At 39.2% G+C, this 19003-nt stretch overlaps 1 protein-coding gene across 2 annotated transcripts; it reads right to left on the bottom strand.

Annotated features, from left to right (window-relative positions):
* Window positions 1–1107: 1107 nt before the first annotated feature.
* On the bottom strand, window positions 1108–18606 carry LOC122079229. 2 transcript variants are annotated; one of them, XM_042645505.1, is made up of 8 exons: window positions 14725–18605; window positions 13621–13747; window positions 13451–13521; window positions 13014–13261; window positions 11264–11350; window positions 2213–2312; window positions 1806–2004; window positions 1108–1694 (listed from the first exon to the last, which is right to left on the bottom strand). In XM_042645505.1, exons 1-8 carry the CDS (start codon window positions 18094–18096, stop codon window positions 1603–1605), a joined length of 4296 nt encoding a protein of 1431 aa, XP_042501439.1. In that variant the 5' UTR covers window positions 18097–18605; the 3' UTR covers window positions 1108–1602. The 2 variants fall into 2 exon arrangements, with proteins under 2 accessions (XP_042501439.1, XP_042501440.1); XM_042645506.1 differs by lacking the exon at window positions 11264–11350 and having other exon boundaries at window positions 14725–18606.
* Between the last annotated feature and the right edge of the window lie 397 nt (window positions 18607–19003).

Below are 19003 nucleotides of genomic sequence, written 5' to 3'. Positions count from 1 at the left end.
ACCGAGTTGAAACAATATGTCAATAGCTCTAGTAAACTAAAGTCATCATGTAATAGCTATTTGGGTTCAATCTCTCTACAAACCAAAAAATGGAAGATTTGGTTACAATTAGAAATATATTTGACCCATAATCCTATCATCATCATTAGTTCATTACCCTCCTCTTACCGGACAGAGGTTAAAACTATTCTTCCCCTCATAATGATGCCTATCCAGCTATCATACCGACCGTAGACTACAATGGAAAAATTCTCCTCCACCGTGGGTCAAAGAAAACTTGGTTTGATTTGGTTATAGAAGGGGAAATTACAATTATTCTCCAGAGGTACTCGGATATCTCTGAACTCCCAAGGAATCCCATCGGAATCCCATCACACCTGGCATTCAAATTCCTTGTATCACCCTTCTGTGATGATGTTTGGCAAGTCAAGTAGGCCCAGCCTAACCAACTCAGGATTAAGTTTCAAATGGAGTTCTCTATTCCTAATGTTGAAATTTGTTGTCAACAAACCAATTTGTTCCCAACAAAATCTCATTTCTATGGGTTAATGCACCACAAGAGGTTAGGAATTTTCTTTTAACAAATCCATAGATATTTTGAAGTGTAAAAGGGAAACTCTCGATGGACTTGCCTTTGCAAGAGTAAAGATCGGGGTCGCTTCTCATGCACTTTTGTCAAGGGATCTAAAACTCGAGATAGGATCCATTGTTTGTATGATCACTTGATCATACGAGTCTGCATCAAACACTTGTGCCGCCTTCTACCATTATAAGGATAAATAGTGATATATTTGAAAACAAAAAGGACAAGTGTTGGACGCTGATTCGTACGACCAAGTGATCATACCAGCAGCTGATCCATTTTCCTAAAACTCTTGCTAAGCCGGAATTAACACATGACCTTCAACAGTTGGACCGGAAAGAGAGAGAGAGTGTGTGTTATTACACTTCTGTCCCTACACCCTACACCCCACGCCATCCCCGCATCCAACGATTGAAAGGCAGAATGGTGCATAAAATAATCTTTTGTCAGATCACATATAGGGAACTCCCCCAAGTTCAAACTTGCGATTGCTTCATTTTCATGGTGAATCTGGACATAAAAAATAGAATAAAGCAGAAGAACATTTTAATTAGGAATATTCTCGATATACAGAAGGGGCTAAAAACAAAAAGGATACCGGGAATTGGAAAGACAAAACTAGTACCAGGCTTTCAGCTTCTGATGCTAAGAAGGCTATCAACAGAGGGTACAGAGTAGAATCAGCATAGCTATCCTTAAAATTCATCAGCACTTGGTATCCATCTCAAGACAACTCCATTTGATACAGTAAATGGTGTCAGACTCCAAAATAGTCTCAGCTAGAAGATTATCAACTAACGTTATTTGATTGTCTCCAGTTACAATATTTTGTGGCACCATCCTCGCGTTTCAAAGGATGTGTTTTTGGCCAACACAACTTCAGAAATTGATCCATTAGAAGCTCCTGAATGCACAATAGTGCACCATCAACAAAAAGAGGACCGTTTGATCATCCACCAATAGCATTTAGCTCATGTATTGTATAGTCAAGTCTACGACGGTACAAAAGTATTTGATCATCAGCACTCTGGCTGCCAACAACATGCTGTAGATAATGAATTCTGTTCAGTCACTTTCTCTAGACCGCTGACAATGCCAACCTGCTTTTTATCTAAACAAAGACCACAGTAATAGAGAAAATCAAACTTCACCAAATTTGAACATCAATTCAGCTATGCCAAGATTCGGTTTAATTAGTATACAGAGAATTCTCAATAATTACCACTAGCTTCATTTGTCTCCATGTTGCGCAACGACTTCTGCAGTAACGTCGTGTCTGCAAAAATCATCATATTCAAATTCCTAATCTCTTCTATATGAGATGACTCCAAAGGTTTGAAGGAAAATGATGTCATCCAGGTCCCCAGCAAATCAGGAATTGCTGGGATAATAAGCTTCTCCACATGTAACGAGGACAACATCTGATAAATAGTTTGAAAGGGTTAGGAACATATCGCTTTGAAACATGAGAAATGAGATGCCATTAATCATTAAGCTTCAGGTCAAAGTACTCTCTAAAAATGTAAAGGGTAAGAAGAAAAAAAAATGTTGCTTACCTAGCAGATAGAATGAGTAGACTGTGGTATCTAGTTTAAACAAAATAGCAGCATGGAAAAGAAGATTTCATACCTTTACAATGGAATTGAAGAGGCGACGGCACATGCCTTTCCGCCTGTATATAGGCCGTGTTCCAATGAAGGGCATTTCTGCTAAACGTGTCCCATGGAGCCTTAAAATTAACCAGAAACCCCAACCAAAACAAAATCATGTTAAAAATAGAACTCACCAGCCCAAGACAGTAATACACTGGTGACAAACTGTTAGACAGATGATTGCTTCCCCAGCAAATGATGGTTCCAAATCACTCAAAAAAGCCTTACCAAACAACTACAGAAAGAAATGCAAAAAATGATGAAAATACTGGGAACAATATCGAGAATATCCCAGAAACATCATGATGACAAATATTAATATGTAATCACTATGAGAAAAATACGGTACGAACTAAGAGTATATAACATAGGGCTATGTTCTGCAGAAGCGTTCTCAAAGACTGTTGGTGAAGTAATTAAGAAGAACAAGAAAGCCAGCAACAAACCAAACCATCAAACTGGACAAAGAATGGTCTAATATGTGTAATTTTGAGTGTCTAATGGCTTGTATGAGCCATGGGCTTTATATTTTCGGGTTAACTTTTGTAATGGGCCAATTCTATTAGCCCAAATATTAGGGGATTTAGGTCCTATATGGGATTAAGTAGTTAGTTTCTATTTTCTATTTCTTAGTCATTAAAAATATTAGGTTTCTATTTCTTTTGTAAGCTTTCTTTAGTTTCTATTTTTGTAATTCTCTCCAATACTCAAGGGGGAGTTTCTATATTCGTAACGAGGCAACTTATAAATAGAGGAGGCAGATCGTACCCTCCATGATTTGAAAACCATCGAATGTGTTCTTTGTGACCGTGTGTGGGTGTGAGAGAAAAATTGGTGAGATTCCAAGGTGGAGATTAGTGACAGGCCATCTCCTCGTTGGTGGGAGACCAACATATCCCTTTCTTTCTTCTTTTTCTTCCCTTCGTCTTCTACCTTATTCTCTTGCATTCCTACCTTATTGAAGTTGTTCGAAGATCTATTTTGTCATAGAGATCTCTGCCCTACTGTATATTGTGGTAGGGTTGTTGTTGGTGAATTTAAAAGGCCTGATGGGTCTGGCAGCAACCTGTTCTGGAGGTTTTCCTGCAGAAACTTTTATTCATATTTAGCGTCCAATCTGGCCATCAGTTCTCTAAGGGATAAGCGTTCTTCTACTGTTCATACACTACCATTGATCAAGAGTTGAATCCCGCTTCCCGTCTACTAATTAGTTTGCTGGATATTTGTAACTTACTAATTTCAGTACTCTGCTCATATTCCTTAATCTGTCCATTGGATTACTGCCATATTTTGAGGATTGTTAACCTATACTAGTGTGTTGTTTGACCTTAGTTTTTCATGCCAATCTGAGTTCTGGTTTAAAAGTTATTGCTAATTCACTATTCTGGTCTTATCCAATACACCCTGCGATTCTGGTTGTTCTTGGTTTTTCTTGTCACATGTGTTAGGTGATTAGGAATCCCATCAGTTGGTCAGATGTAGTGCAGGAACTGTATCAACTTCGCGGCCAGATGTAGTGCAGGAACTGCAGAATGTTCAACCATCCATCCAGTTTTGATAGTTAAACCATCAATAAACAATCAAGACTGCTGGCTGAATATTTCCAGTAAAATTATAAAGTTAGGTCAACTTGAAGACTGTGGGCCAGGCAACTGAGTTGAGTTACCAACTGCTATGAACATTGTATGAGGGTTCGGTAAGAAAAATTATTTTATTACTTGATTTAATAAAGAAAACAAGAGAATACGGTTGACTTAAACCCAGGACACCATAGAGATTTGCTCTTGCAAAGAGAGAATGCCAGCACATCAGGGCAATTACTGGTGACACATAGACATCATAAACATGTATATTGATCCTCAATCATTCAAAACTTTAACCATTCAGACTGCCAGACTGAATGGTCGGACTATCTGAATAGAATACCAACCTGATGCAGAACCCAGGTCAAAAACGCTAGTTGGGTCCGCTCTGGGTTTACCCCTGTTACAATCCCAGATACTTGTAAACAAACCAGAGAAAAGAGAAAAGAAGAGAAAAGAGAGAGAGAGAGAAAGGACCAAAAGACTCCCAAAAGGAGTAACCTACGATATGTCCCGAATGGTTTGATCACAGGTTAGTCTCTATTTTATATATTAAAAATACAAATTAAAAGAAGTAAAGAAATACCCCCAAACCATACAGCAGAACCCTAACATAATTACCAGAATCGATAGGACAGAAATGCCCCTATCGGTTCTGGTAATTAGTGCTAAACCTATCGGGATATAGGTTTAGCGCTAAACTCAACACTCCCCCTCAAGCTGGAGCATACACATCACCTATGCTCAGCTTGGTACAACCATTATGAAAACTATGAGCAAAAAGAGACTCGGTAACTTGGTAAACATGTCAGCCAACTAATCAGATGAAGGAACAAAGGGGTTCTCGATCAACTTCTTTAGAATTGCATCATGAACGAAGTGACAGTCCACCTCAATGTGCTTGGTCCTCTCGTGGAAGACCGGATTCTTAGCAATGTACACCGCAGCTTGGTTGTTACAATACATCTTTATAGGCTTGGTCACTAGAAATCCCAACTCCAAGAGTAAAGACCAAAGCCACATCAACTCAGCAGTGTTATGAGTCATAGCTCTGTATTCTGCTTCGACACTAGATCGGGCAATGGTAGTCTGCTTCTTGCTACGCCATGTAATCAGATTACCTCCAACAAATGTACAATAACCCGTAATAGATCTCCGATCACTAGCAGAGCCAACCCAATCAGCATCAGAATAGCCAATTAGTTCCATATGCCGATTCGGACAATAGATCAACCCTTAGGTAGTGAAGAACACGGACAACAGCACCCCAATGAGCTTTCTGAGGAGACTGCATGAACTGACTGAGGACTCCAATAGCATAGGAGATGTCAGGACGAGTCACAGTAAGATAAATTAACTTGCCAATTAAATTCCTGTACTGATGCACATCCTGGAGAGGTTCTCCATCATTAACACCAAACTTTTGGTGAGGATCCATAGGGATATCAATAGGTCTGGATACAAGCATACCAGTATCAGATAAATGATCCAACACATATTTCCTTGATAGACTGATCCCTTTCTTGCATCAGGTCACCTCAATCCCAAGAAAATAGTGAAGTTAGCCCAAGTCCTTGGTCTAAAAGTGTTGTTGTACATAAGCTTTCACTTCAGAAATTCCTGCCTCGTCATTACCAGTAAGAATAATATCATCAACGTAAACTACCAAGACAACCAGTTTATCACCTCTGCGATGAACAAAGACAAAATGATCAGAATAACACTGAGAAAATCCACAAGTAACTATGGTAGCAATGAACTTGTCAAACCATGCCTGAGGGGACTGTTTAAGTCCATAGATTGCCTTGTGTAAGCGATACACACGACCTTTATTCTCCCCCTGAGCAACATAACCAGGAGGTTGCTCCATATACACCTCTTCCTGTAGATCACCATACAAGAAGACATTCTTGATGTCTAACTAAAACAAGGGCCAATCAAAGTTGATAGCAAGAGAAATAAGTAGACGAACAGAGTTCAGTCTAGCAACCGGGGAGAAGGTTTCAAAATAATCAACTCCATATGTCTGAGTATACCCTTTGGCAACCTGACGGGCTTTCAACCGCTCAACAGAGCCATCAGAGTGGTACTTAATAGTGTACACCCAGCAACACCTCACCAAATCCTTGCCAGGAGGTAAATCTACCAGACTCCAGGTACCACAACTCAAGAGAGCATCCATTTCTACATCCATGGCAGCTTTCCATCCAGGAATACTTAGGGCATCAATATGGATGCGGGGAATAGGATTAGTAGAAAGAGACAGGGCAAGACTATGGATGGGAGAAGGAAGATGAGACAAGGAAACAAAGTTATCAATAGGATACACAACCATAGATTTTTGAGTGCAAGAACATGTACCTTTCCTTTGAGCAATTCGTAAGTCATCAGGCGGAGAAGGAAGGGGAGTGTCACCAGAGGAAGGCGGTAGAGGAGGAAGTGAATCAGTTGGAGTATTGGTTTCTCCACTTAGTTGTCCAACCTTCTTCCTGTGCTGATAAACCTGTAGAGGAGGTGAATCACTGGTACTGGGAATATCAGGGAAGGGTATGTGAGAGGAAATAGGTGGAGGAGATGGAGAAGACTACTCCATACCAGACTGGGACACCTGAGGAAAAAAAAATGATGTGCCCTCAAAGAAGGTCGCATCAGCACTAACAAAGTTCCTGTGAGTAATAGGGCCATAGCACTTATACCCTTTCTGAGTACGTGAATAACCCAAAAAAATGCACTTAGTAGACCTAGGAGATAGTTTATCTACTTGCACATGCAAATTATGAACAAAGCACACATATCAAAAAATTCGGGGAGGAAGAGAAAAACTCGACAAAGTAGGGAACATAATAGAAAAAGGAGACCTTTCTCAGAGAATTGAAGATGGCATGCGATTAATCAAGTGACATGCAGTCAAAATCCCATCACACAAAAAATGCTTAGGGACATGCATATGAATTATAATAGCTCGAGCTACCTCGAGAAGATGCCAGTTCTTGTGCTCTGCTACCCCATTTTGCTGTGGGGTATAGGTGCAACTAGTTTCGTGTATCATCCCACGGTTGGCACAAAAATTAGAAAATATCACTTTGAGCATATTCTAGAGCATTATCAGAACGAAAAATCTTAATTAAAATACCAAACTGAGTTTTTATTTCATTGTAGAATTTTTGAAACACAGATAAAAATTCAGATCTATCCTTTAACATGTAAAGCCATGTAAGGCAAGAATGATCATCCACAAAATTCATAAAATAGCAAAAACCAAATCTATTACTAACTCTGCAAGGACCCCATACATCAAAATGGATTAAAGAAAATAAAGACGGACTACGAGACACAGAGCGAGATGGGAAGGACACACGATGATGTTTGCCTAACTCACATGCCTCACATTCTAACCTAAGAACAAACTTAAAATTAGGAAATAAAAGTTTCAACTTAGAGAAAGATAAATGTCCTAAACGACAGTGCCATTGGAAAGGGGTCACATCTCCAACAGCAATAGTAGCAGCAGAAGAAGTAGGAGAACCACAGTTGAGATAATATAAAGCATCCTTTTTCACACCCTCCACTAATTGTCTTCCTCGTGTGAAGATCCTGAAAAACATAGTAAGAGGGAAAAAGGAAAGCAATTTAATGAACTAGTAAGCTGGCTCACAGAAAGAAGACTTAACAGAAATTGTGGAACATGTAACACAGAAGATAAATTCAGAGGGGGTAGGAGAGATAGTACCATGGCCTAAAACCGGTGTGGAAGCACCGTTGGCTAGGATAACAAATATAGAACTGGTACTAGAGGAAAGATTCTTAAAAAGTGATAATTTACCAGTTATATGAGCAGAGGCACCTTAATCAATGATCCAGGGGTAGAAGTGGTGGTAAGAAGGGCTGAGGTACTTATATGAGCTAAGGTGGCAGAGGATGTAGACCCACCATTAGATGTATTAGAGGATGCCTCTAGAGTGTGCAAGCGCCGGAGCAACTGATTAATGTTATCGCACAAACTGGTGGATGAATCGCCTGTAGAAGATCTCGGTTTAGCATCAACGGAAGACACTATGTCGGTACCATCATCTGACACTGCATAATTGGCTAACTGGGTTGCCCACTCTGGCTTGCCATGCTTTGCCCAGCAAGTCTCTATAGTATGGTTGGGCTTCCCACAATAAGTGCACTGGCAGGCTGCACGATCAGAAGGTTGTCCGCTAGAACCTTGACCAATCGATCCATGACCCCCCACGACAACTACCACGTCCACAATTAGCAAGGAAGGCAGAATTGTCTTTAGAAGACTGATCAGATTTAGTTGATGAAGTGATACACTGCAGTCACGAATATGTGTCATTCAGAGTAGGGACAGTATCGCTTGCAAGTAAATGGCCCTTCACTGCCTTCAAATCATTATTCAAACTAGCCAAAAATTTAAAAACAAAAAACTCATTCCGCTAAGCCTTCAATTTGTCAATGTCTGTGGCCGAGGGCTGGAAAACATTAAATTTTTCAACCATTCCCCTGAAAATACTATAATACTCTGAAAGAGATCTGTCAGACTGGCAAAACTGGAACAACTTCTGATAAATATCATAGATGCGGGTCATGTTCTTTTCTTGAGAGTAAGTTTCCTTCAAATCGTCACATACTCCCTTTGCAGTAGAGTGAAACATGACATTGGCAGCGATATCTGGTTCCATACTATTCCACAACCAGATTAAAATCAAAGCATTCTCCTTCATCCATTCATCATCCTTATCAGATAGTGAAGGAGAATCAGAATTAGTATACTTAAGTTTATCCTCAGCTATAAGATAAACCTTCATAGATTGACCCAAAGTAGGTAATTCGAGCTTCCCTTGAGCTTAATAGAAGTAATTTGGACATTGACATTGTCTGAGGCAGATGCAGTAGTCACAGAGATAGTTGACTTGGTCTCAGCCATGAGAACCAAAAATAAAGTAGACAAATAGAGTCGTAGAAATACCCAAAAAAAAAACAGCAAATCACACCTGAACCACGGAGACTTGCGTTAGAGCCCTTGCAGGAATTAATTAGGTCAAAGAAGGAGATATCTGGCTTTCACCCAGGAGACCCGGGTTCGATAAAAATAGGAGTGGCTGCTCTCCAAGGTCTTCAAATCTTCAGCATAGTACCAATAGAGCACGATCCATACACCAAATAAATCACTCTATGTGATCTAATACATAGTAGAAGCAGCAATGGGTGGCTGCACACCAGAAGATTTTAGTGCAAAAACGAGATCAACAGGGAGTGTTTTGAAAAACTTGATTTGATTACAGAGGCTCTGATACCATGTTACAATCCCAGATACCTATAAACAAACCAGAGAAAAGAGAAAAGAGAGAGAGAGAAAGGACCGAAAGACTTCCAAAAGAAGGAGTAACTTGCGATCTATCCAGAATGGTTTGATCGCAGGTTAGTCTCTATTTTATATATTAAAAACACAAATTAAAAGAAGTACAGAAATACCCCCAAACCATACGGTAGAACCCTAACATAATTACCAGAATCGATAGGACATAAATGCCCCTATCGGCTCTGGTAATTAGCGCTAATCCCAATAGGTTTAGCTCTAAACTCAACAACCCCAAATAATAAGACTAAAATCAATTGAAAGGAATGAAAATCTTGTAATTTATTGAAATTTTAAACACAAGAGAATGGAACAAAGGGGAAGGTATCATATAAGGTAGGGAGGGGCAAACTTGGAATGGAAAACAAATTAATGGCAAGATGTAACAAAAGAGAGGAGGGAAGCCTTTGGAAACTACCATTAAAGGGCTTCAAACAACCACAATATGAAGGTTGTCTTCAACCCTCGATCGAAAAACAGAGACGGTAAACCAGACCTGATTCAAGGGAGAGTTCTCTCTCACTGAGACTCCAATCGAAGTGAAATTTCAGAAGGGAGTTCTTAATCCACACCCCTCTAAACCTCAAGCAATAATAACCAATCAAATCAGCAACCAGAGAACTAACATTATCTCTTTGAAATAATACCAGGTAGTAAGGCAGGAAATAGGTCTGAGATTCACTTCAGAAATCTCAGTTTAAGAAGCCTGTTGGTCTCAAGCTTGGGTCGTCCAAGAACAGGGAAGTATCCCATCCCCAATGTTCAGCCCAATCCGTGAGAGTTCAATGGAGGAGTTCTAACAAATCTCCTTCAACACATTGTTAACGCAGAAGCAAGAAAAAGGAAATAGTACCAGCACAACAAGATATTGAGGAATGAAGGGACACCAGCTTTTGTGAGCTGCTATTAATGCTAGGAGAAAAGGGTAGAAGGCAGCCACCAGCCTCGCCACACTCACAACCATGAGATTTCACTCAACTATTTCATCCTTTCAAATCTAACTCCTTGGATTACAATCGTATAAATAAGAAAAGGAAAAAGACTCCAATAAGGAAACCAACTACTAGGATCAATAAAAAACATTTCTAAACTTGCTAAACTCTTCCTAAGTATCCTACCCAAAATAAAATATTACATAATATTTTCCCAAAAAAATAAATTTCCTTAAATATACTACTGAACCAACAAACCATAGTCAGACTCGGTTCATCTCGATATTGGCCTCCAAACAGGTTCATAATGGCCCAAGGCCGCTTTACTGCATCACAAACACCAGGCCGGAATGGTTCTCTGCTTTAGCTTTGAAAACAGCATTCTGCGGTACCCTTTTCAGAAGCAGGCATAACCCAAAAGATCTTGTGTAAAAAGTGACCTACACTGAACTAGAAAAGTAGATGAGCAAAAGCAGTGAGCTGATAAAAGTTAATTCTATAGGCCACGGGTTCTGCAATATGTTTCACCAATGCTTTCAAAGATTGACCATAAGGCCTGTACGGGTACAGATTGATATCAGCAGAGAATGATAGGATATTTCAATAAGGATTAAACAGCTGACCCTGAGCTTGATCAGCAGGATTGGCTGATCCAAGGGACCCAACTCAAAATGAATCATCCTTTCAGTTGTAATCTGAAAGAAGAAACACAGGAACAGAATGCTTACGATCACTGTTTCCACATTAAGGTCTTATTAATTGTGTTTAGAAATTTCCAAACACCTTGAGACAGCTATCCCCTAAAAATCTCCAAAATTAAATAGTTGGGGGAAGAAACAAGGCTAAGACTCAATTTTGAGCTGTATTAAAGCATTGTTAGGTCTTGCCTTTTAACTGGTGCAATATGATGTGAGGTTCCTTCCTTTGAATCCTTTTTTTTTCCCCTTCTTTTGCAAGTAGTTTGTAGATCAGCACAAATAGAATACATGGCAGGTTATGGCTTGAAAGAAATAAATTAGAACTCACTATTGAAATGGAAAAATTAACAAAGAGAATTTTGTACCATCATAGTACAACATCAGAACATTTCAGGAATCTCCAAATAGCATCCAAAATAGAAATAAAAATATATGTTAGCATATCCTAACCTTAATGTTGCTACTGAAATTATCTCGTCATCCTTCTCCAAAACCATGGTGTAGAATCTTTCACAGTTAAGTCGGTTGTAATTTGATCTGAATGGACAATTGAACTAATGCTCAAAATATTGTACAAGTATCTAAACACTTAACACCAGGATCTAGAAGCATGGAATTCTAGTATTCATGGAAAATGTCCTCATGTGACAAATGTGGCAAATAAGAATAAAAAATTATAGGGGTGAAGTTTGTAACAGGAAATCTAAAAAGCCAGCCAATTAACAGTGCTTTTTCAGAATAGGCAAGCAATGCAAAACAGAAAGACTGTTTAGCAAATGCAGCTGAATACATGAATAATGACTTCATGGTCAAAGTGCAGCAGGAATAATCTCTGAAATGGTCCAACATCAAACAGGAATACCACAATTAAATTATTAAAATAAAAATCTGTATGAGTTCTGACGGCAGTGAATTTTCATATACAAGCATTGTATATGGTTCTCATGAACATTATTTTGAACAATATTTGGTTGTATTCTAAAGGAGGAGCTATATTTGTCCAAACAATAGTTTTATTCCCAATCAATAATATACATCTAACCATTACCCAACTTCAAGACAATAACTGTAATCTAAATAAATCTATTATTTACCCACCATATTCTTTGTCTCCGTTTGTTTAGAGTGGTTTATGGGATGAGAATATCTGATATGTGGACCCCATATGCTATTGGGGTGCGCAACAGAAAAGGAAATGTGTGGTACAAGGCGACAAGGCAATGAATGATGCAGGCGAGGGTTGGGCAGAGATGGTGCGGCAGAGTGAGGAGGGTGCCCTGGTGTTCGCAGGAGTGGAAGACAAGGGTGAGAGAGAGAGAGAGAGAGAGAGAGAGATTGCAGCGAGAGAAATTGCAGTGACAGGCACAACACTCTCCCTGGATTTTCAGCAAAGTCCAACCAATGGGGGTGGGGTGGGAGAAACAGATGGCCACATGGGCCAAACAAGAAAAGTTGTGTTTTCGACTCAAATTCCCACCCCTATTAACCAAACGCCCTAACTACCCATTGGGGGTGGTAAAATCCATACAACAATCCCACCCCATCAAAATCCCTTCAATCAAATAGGCCCTTTAGGAGTTTGTACAAGTCAAATTGTTTCAAATTAAAAGAATAATTCTTAGTAGCTGAGAGATCAAGCCTCGTATTTTTTGCAAGTATTCAGTTGGAGTTAAGACTGTGAAAGGGAAGCCAAGAAACCATGAGCACATCAACCCCAAGTCTCCAATTTGGCAGCAAATATTATGATTCTTAGGTCAAGGAAAAGCTAATTATGTACCCACATCCATTGCATACAGAAGAATGATTTTCGGAACATACGAAGATGATTTTTAGAACATAAGTCTCGAAAGTTATTGTTAAAAGAAAATTAAGCTAGAGGGGGGGAGGGGAGGGGGCTAATCCAAGTATACCTCAACTTGAAACCAAGAAAAATCATGCAACAGGTGGAACAATAACTTATGAATAAACAGGAAACAGTAGAGGGTAGTTCAGGAAAGAAAGACTTAAAATCCCAAACACAACAGTACAGAAACCTATGAATTAAAGGGCACATAATTATCAAAAAGGTAACTACAGAATTTACAATTGATTATGAAGTAGAACTAATGCCATTGTCAAACTTAATGAAGATTGTAACATCCCTAGCCACATGAATCAAGAACCATAAAAGTTGATAATGATATTCAAGGATGAGGCATACCCACAATTATAAACTGCTTGCACAATCATATCTAGACCTGTTCTTGGATCCACTAAAGGAACAAAACACTCCTCGAGTACAGAAAGAGCCAAGGCAAGTTTTACATTGCATTCCATGATAAAAGATAGCCTTTGATCTGAGTTGGTACCATCATCTTCATCTTCATCCAGACGTTTTAAAAGAGTCCAGGAAAAACCTCCGTCCAGAGGGTTTGAAACACCAAGTATATCTGAAAGCTCTGTAGCTACCTATAATTTAAGGATATAAAGAAAAACTTGTTATGATACATAATATAAGCATATCTTTTTATGTGCAATAGGTAACAAAGATAAGTGCAGTGGATGGCTTATGAATCCTGTTTTGCAGGACCATTATCATATGAAACATAGTTGGTAACACCCTAGAAGAAGAAAGAATAGTAGGAAATAAACACACACCTTCTTGCAATTTTCTCCACAGAAAGATAAAATCTCGTCCTTATCTTTTTCCAAAATACAATCTCTATGATCTGCAGGAAAGACCAAGCCAAGGGTAGCACCAAGGTAAAGAGGGTATAACAAAAAATAAATAAATTTGAAGAAAAATAAAATCATCAATGTTTCCTCACATTTACATCCACATTGGTTACAGCTGAACATGCTAAAATCACAATCAGGTTTATTTTGTCCACTATCAGCCAGCATGCAGAATGCACATCTACAAAATGGGCAGTACCAACTGCCTTCAGGAACCAACTGAAACATAAGTGCAAACACATCAGCACAGACAGACAGACAATTACTTAGATAAATATTAAATATGAAAAGAAAACCACCAAAGCAGACAAATTATTAGGAATCCCTTTTATAGTCAAAAGACCCACACAGATATAAAGAAGCGGACATAACCTGGAAAATTGATGACAGCCAACAATAAGCATGTTCTTAGACAGTATGGTTAGATGTGGGATGAACCAACAGAATATAATAGTGTTGTAGGAAAGACATAAATGAAACCTAGATAAAGTTTTCAAGACCTCATCTTCAGCAGGTATCAGTATAAAGGTGCACACATTGAAAGTAAATATAATTTCCCCTTTACGGTCAACTCACGATTCCAATGTTGCAGTGCCAAACATATGTCATCTAATTTAACGCTAAGGGCTTAACAAATGTCGCAGATGTAATGAACTAAATCCATTTCTTTCTTCAACAGTATAGCTGGCACAGTGATGAGCAAGTACTCGGGTATTGCTTTTGCCGGAAATAGTAGAACCTTTCAGTATTTTATTAAGCACTAAAGGCCTTGTTTTCAGCATACACATGCAGACACAGAAATATTTATTATTATTATTTTCTGATAGGTCCAGACACAGATTTTTTTTATATACATACAACATGTACTATTGCTTTCCTCAACTCAATAACAATCATTCCTAACATCAAAGGAAAGATTTAAAACTATAAGTAGGCAAAATAATCCAATACCCACTTGGTCTGCTAAGACAATGTGGAAAAAGGGCATTATGTTTCTGATTTCATTGTGCTCCCAGTTGAATGTCTTCTTCACATTAGATAATGCTACTGTAGTCAATAGTCAAGCAATTCCAGCATACTTTAAACAGAAATATCCCCAATTACTTATGTAGCCAATTTCCAACCAGTATCAATAGAAATCAAGAGAGAGTGAAAAGACAAGACAAAACACAGAACTGCATGGGGTGAGAATAAACCTTCAGCATCACGCACTCTTGGTGGAAGGTTGACAGGCAACCATCACAACATATTAAGTGCCCTCCGTCAGCACAAATCCCACAAGTATCATCACTAGGATCTGCATCACCAGCTCTTCCAGTATGGAAACCAACCTTTCTTTCTTTCTTTTCTATCTCCCATGCTTCACTCTGGCACTGCATCAGTGACTTCCCAGAGATGAGATAAGTGTTAATCCATGGTTGATGAATATTACTACCAGCATGATCTTCAAACTCTAACAAGGACCAAACTTTTCTGCAGCAGTTACATCGGATTCCACCTCTAACAATGCAGCCTTTTGTTATATTACCTTTACCATTCTTTGCTTTATAAACAACTTTTTCATTTTCGGCCAATATACCGTTATCGATTAACCAAGATAATATGCTATACTTTGTTTCAGACCGTATATGTTTTCCATGGTCACCCTTAACAGTTCTCCTCACCACAAGACCACACCCACCACTCCTCTTTTTCTTTTTTTTGCCATTTGAATATTTACATTTGACTGGCTTCCTTTTGCTTGGGGAAAGTGGTGGCCGCTTCTCAGTTAGCAGAACTTTTGTCCCGTTACGCAGTAACGAAGGAGCCCCTTTCTCAGCAACCAAAGTCCTTACTCCAGTACATTTCTTCTTCCGATGCACACATGGAAGGCTATCACTATCCATCTGCTCCTGATTTCTAGGTTTTTGGTTATCAGATTTCCTTGTGGTAGTTTGCTCCAACTGGTCCTGATTTCTAGGTTTCTGGTTATCAGATTTCCATGGGGCAGTTTGCTTCAAAGCTTTAGTCCCATTATTCAGTAACAAAAAATACCCTTGCTCAGCAACTGGAATCTTTTCTCCATCACATTTCTTTGGCACCTCCCCATGCAAGCACAGAGTGCCATTACCATCCAACTGCCCCTGATTTCTAGGTTTAGGGTTACCAGAATTTGTTGTGGCAGTTTGCTCCACCGGTCCCTGATTTCTAGGTATTTGGCAATCAGATTTCGTTGCAGCAGCTAGCTTCAGAAAACCAGGAGCAGGCAAAGCCACCACAATGTCTTCCATTTCATAACTTGAGTAGGCTGACCTTTCCTTGAACTTCTTTCCAAATCTGTCATCTGCATAACCACTTGCAGGCAAACAAAACACAATGTCTACCATTTTAGAATTTGAGTTTTCCGACTTTTCCATATCCTTCTTTTCCACTTTGTCATCAACAAAACTTGATAAATCTATAAAATCATCAAAGTCCCACATACTAATATCTAATTCACCATCTACTGGAACATGTTTTCCATTAATCCGTGCAGACCTCCTTAGTTCAACCATCTCATGGTGCTGATGTATATTACCATTTCTGTCTTTACCATTATTTACTACCAATGCACCGGTGGAATCCAACTTTTGGGCTCCGTCACTTGAGCAGTCAGTACAGGATTTTGCCTTGGATTTTGCCTTCCTATCTGCCATACAGGATGCCATAATATCATGTACTTCTCTATACCTCCTTTCCCTCACCTTTGGTATCATTTCACTGTCACTTTCACAATCAGTCTCTGGCTCCGGTGGTAGCATATCCCGACTCAACAAGTCCATGGAGGTGCTCTCATCTTCCTGCTGAAACACCAACCCCTTGTGTATTTCTGTAGAGCTCCCACTCATATCAGGCTTCTGCTTCTCTAGTAGTGTGCTCGCATCTGCAAAGCCAGAGAACACCTCAGTCCCCTTTTTATATCTAATTTCTTTTGGCAAAGGAGAAGCTTCCTTGTCAATTTCGTTATCAGGCGCTCGTGTTCCCAGACGTGTATCTGTTGTAAAAATTTTCACAGAACCACATGAATCTAGATAATAATCATCATCCCAAAATTCTAAATTCAATTCGGTATCTACAGGAACACGTCTCCCATTGATACGTTTAGACCTCCTAACTCCATGCAACTCGGTATCCTCAATTATATTAACATTGCTTTGTTTATCCTTGATCACTGCCCCACCACACCCATTGGGGTTTTTCTTTTCTTGGTTCACCTGACCAGATATTTGCTTACATCCTGTTTCATGAGGATCTGGCAAAGCTTCTTCCAGTGTTTCTTTGTGATTCTGTGGTTTCTGTAGAAGCAGACTCCCTTTCATAAACTCTTCACATTTTGACGATTTTAAGAAATCTTCATCTTTCTTTATTTCAGTCTCAACTTTATCACCTACAGGAACAACTTTCCCATTGATAAGCACAGACTGCAAAACTCCAATAGAACTGTCACATTGCTGTATCTCAACATCATCATCATGATTAGCTTTTGACATCAGCACAGTGTTATAATTCAATTTCTTTGTATCACTACTAAAGCTTCCATTTTTTATGCAAGACTGTGCTTCCTTACTTACCTTGCGGCAGGCCACCATATTGTGCACTCCACTGGACACCAATTCCACCGGGTTTGTTGAATAATCCTTAATCTTATCCCGGTCCCAAAACAGAATATCTTCTATGTTTACAGGTTTGGCAGGTGCACCTATTTGGGCCATTTGATCAACTGTTTCCTTCACCTTAGGCGTATTTTTGACAACATGTTTACTGCCTAAAGAATGTTCATGAATATTTGAGTAGCTGCAAATGCTACCACTACACGCTGATGGGTATGAGCCCTGTTCCTTCTTTCTGAACTCAGAAGCATCAAGAGAAAAGGCCTCCATAGCTTTGGGCAGAGATCCATAAGCAGAACCCGATGGAGAGACATATAGGAGATCACTGAGACTTTGTTGAGAAACGACTGTCCATCCAGCCGACAACAAAAGATGCTTGAGGTTATTAGGTGCAAGTGTAGGTTGCCCTCCAGGTATAGGAACATCCAATCCATCATGTTCTCCACATTGATTCTTTCCATTTTGATTACATTTCATATTTGATCTTTTGCCAACAGAATCACCTCCGTTCTTCGTCCCTGGCAATTGAATGAAGCTCTCTTGTTCGGGAAACCAATCAGGATCCTCTTCCATTGCAGCTCTCTTCTGGTTTTTCCGTGAGGTGTCATGTTCTCTCTTTCCATTCATACCAAGCCTCCCTTCTTTCTTATTCAAATTAACACCCTCCGAAAACCCACAAAACCCTCCACGCAAGGAGGAGAAGCGGGAGAACCCGAGGCCACTTCCACATCCAGTAGAACATGTTCCTACATTGTTTTCCCAGGAAGAACCATGAAAATTCCCCTTCTTTGTATCCTCCAATCGACCTTTAGAACTACTCAAGGGACAACAGATTAACTTCAACTTTCTCCCCTCTTCTTCCGTAGAACTCGTCATCTCATTGATTCCAAAAGAAAAACCAACTAACTTAGCACATGGCACCCTCCAATCTGAAACCATTACCTAAATGCATGAACCTTCAATATCCCCAAAATGGACTAAATTACTAAAAACCATTGTGCACCATTCCCGTTTCCAACTGAAGACTAACTTGCATGCATTCAACCTACCCTGAATTCCTCTCATACACATTCGAGAAAAGATAAATAAACAATGTAGGTACATGAAACCAGAAGGCCATCCAAAATTCAACCATAACCAGTGAAATAGAAATAGAATTCAAATAAACTTACTCGAAATTCCATGCGAAGTGCATGAAACTCTCATAAACCAGAGATGATAAAACCTCAAAAAAAAAACAAGAGATTTTTCTTTCCTTTCTCTCATTTTCTTCGGCTGGATTTACCGGTAGTTTGATTGATCACAGAAGATGAATAACGAAGAAAGAAAACGAGCACTGCAGTTGCAGATCAAGAGCCGAGTCCTCAGAGAGAGAGAGAGAGAGTCAGTGTTTGAAGAAAATAAGGAACGGAAGCCGCTTTTCTGTTTTGGTATCCGTAGTGAGAAGCTTTTAGTGAGGCGAGTGGAGGGACATGCATTGAGTCGTTAATTGAGAGTCTGTGGGTTCACATTATTATATTATTTTTTTCTTAATTAATAACACTGATGAGAGACAATTTCTGTACATTGGATCGGTATCTGTTTGCCACATTCAAATTCAGATTAGCTTATGTGATTCCAATCTGATGGTAAAAAGATCACTCTTGTAGGGGACCCACCATCCTAGAAAATCAATAAGAATAATGGATATGTACTTTTAAATATAATAATATAATAATGAGATCTTCTTGCTACCATAAAAAGAGTACTTATTATGAGATTTTCAGTTAAAAATGCCTAAAATTAAAATATTCGCTGCCACGTGACAGCACAAATGCCTGAATTACACGTGCGCTTATTTAATCCA

Source organism: Macadamia integrifolia, chromosome 5, assembly GCF_013358625.1.
Source record: "Macadamia integrifolia cultivar HAES 741 chromosome 5, SCU_Mint_v3, whole genome shotgun sequence".
Taxonomy (NCBI): Eukaryota; Viridiplantae; Streptophyta; class Magnoliopsida; order Proteales; family Proteaceae; genus Macadamia; species Macadamia integrifolia.
Note: the sequence above shows the minus strand (reverse complement) of the source record. Positions and strands in the feature narration are given on the sequence as shown.

Coding starts and splice junctions, on each gene's coding strand:
- LOC122079229 (XM_042645505.1), bottom strand. CDS start 18,096: ATGGTTTCAGATTGGAGGGTGCCATGTGCTAAGTTAGTTGGTTTTTCT. Junction 2,313..11,263: donor ATTTCAGTAGCAACATTAAG/GTTAGGATATGC, acceptor GTTAATTTTAAG/GCTCCATGGGACACGTTTAG. Junction 1,695..1,805: donor GGAGACAAATGAAGCTAGTG/GTAATTATTGAG, acceptor GTCTTTGTTTAG/ATAAAAAGCAGGTTGGCATT.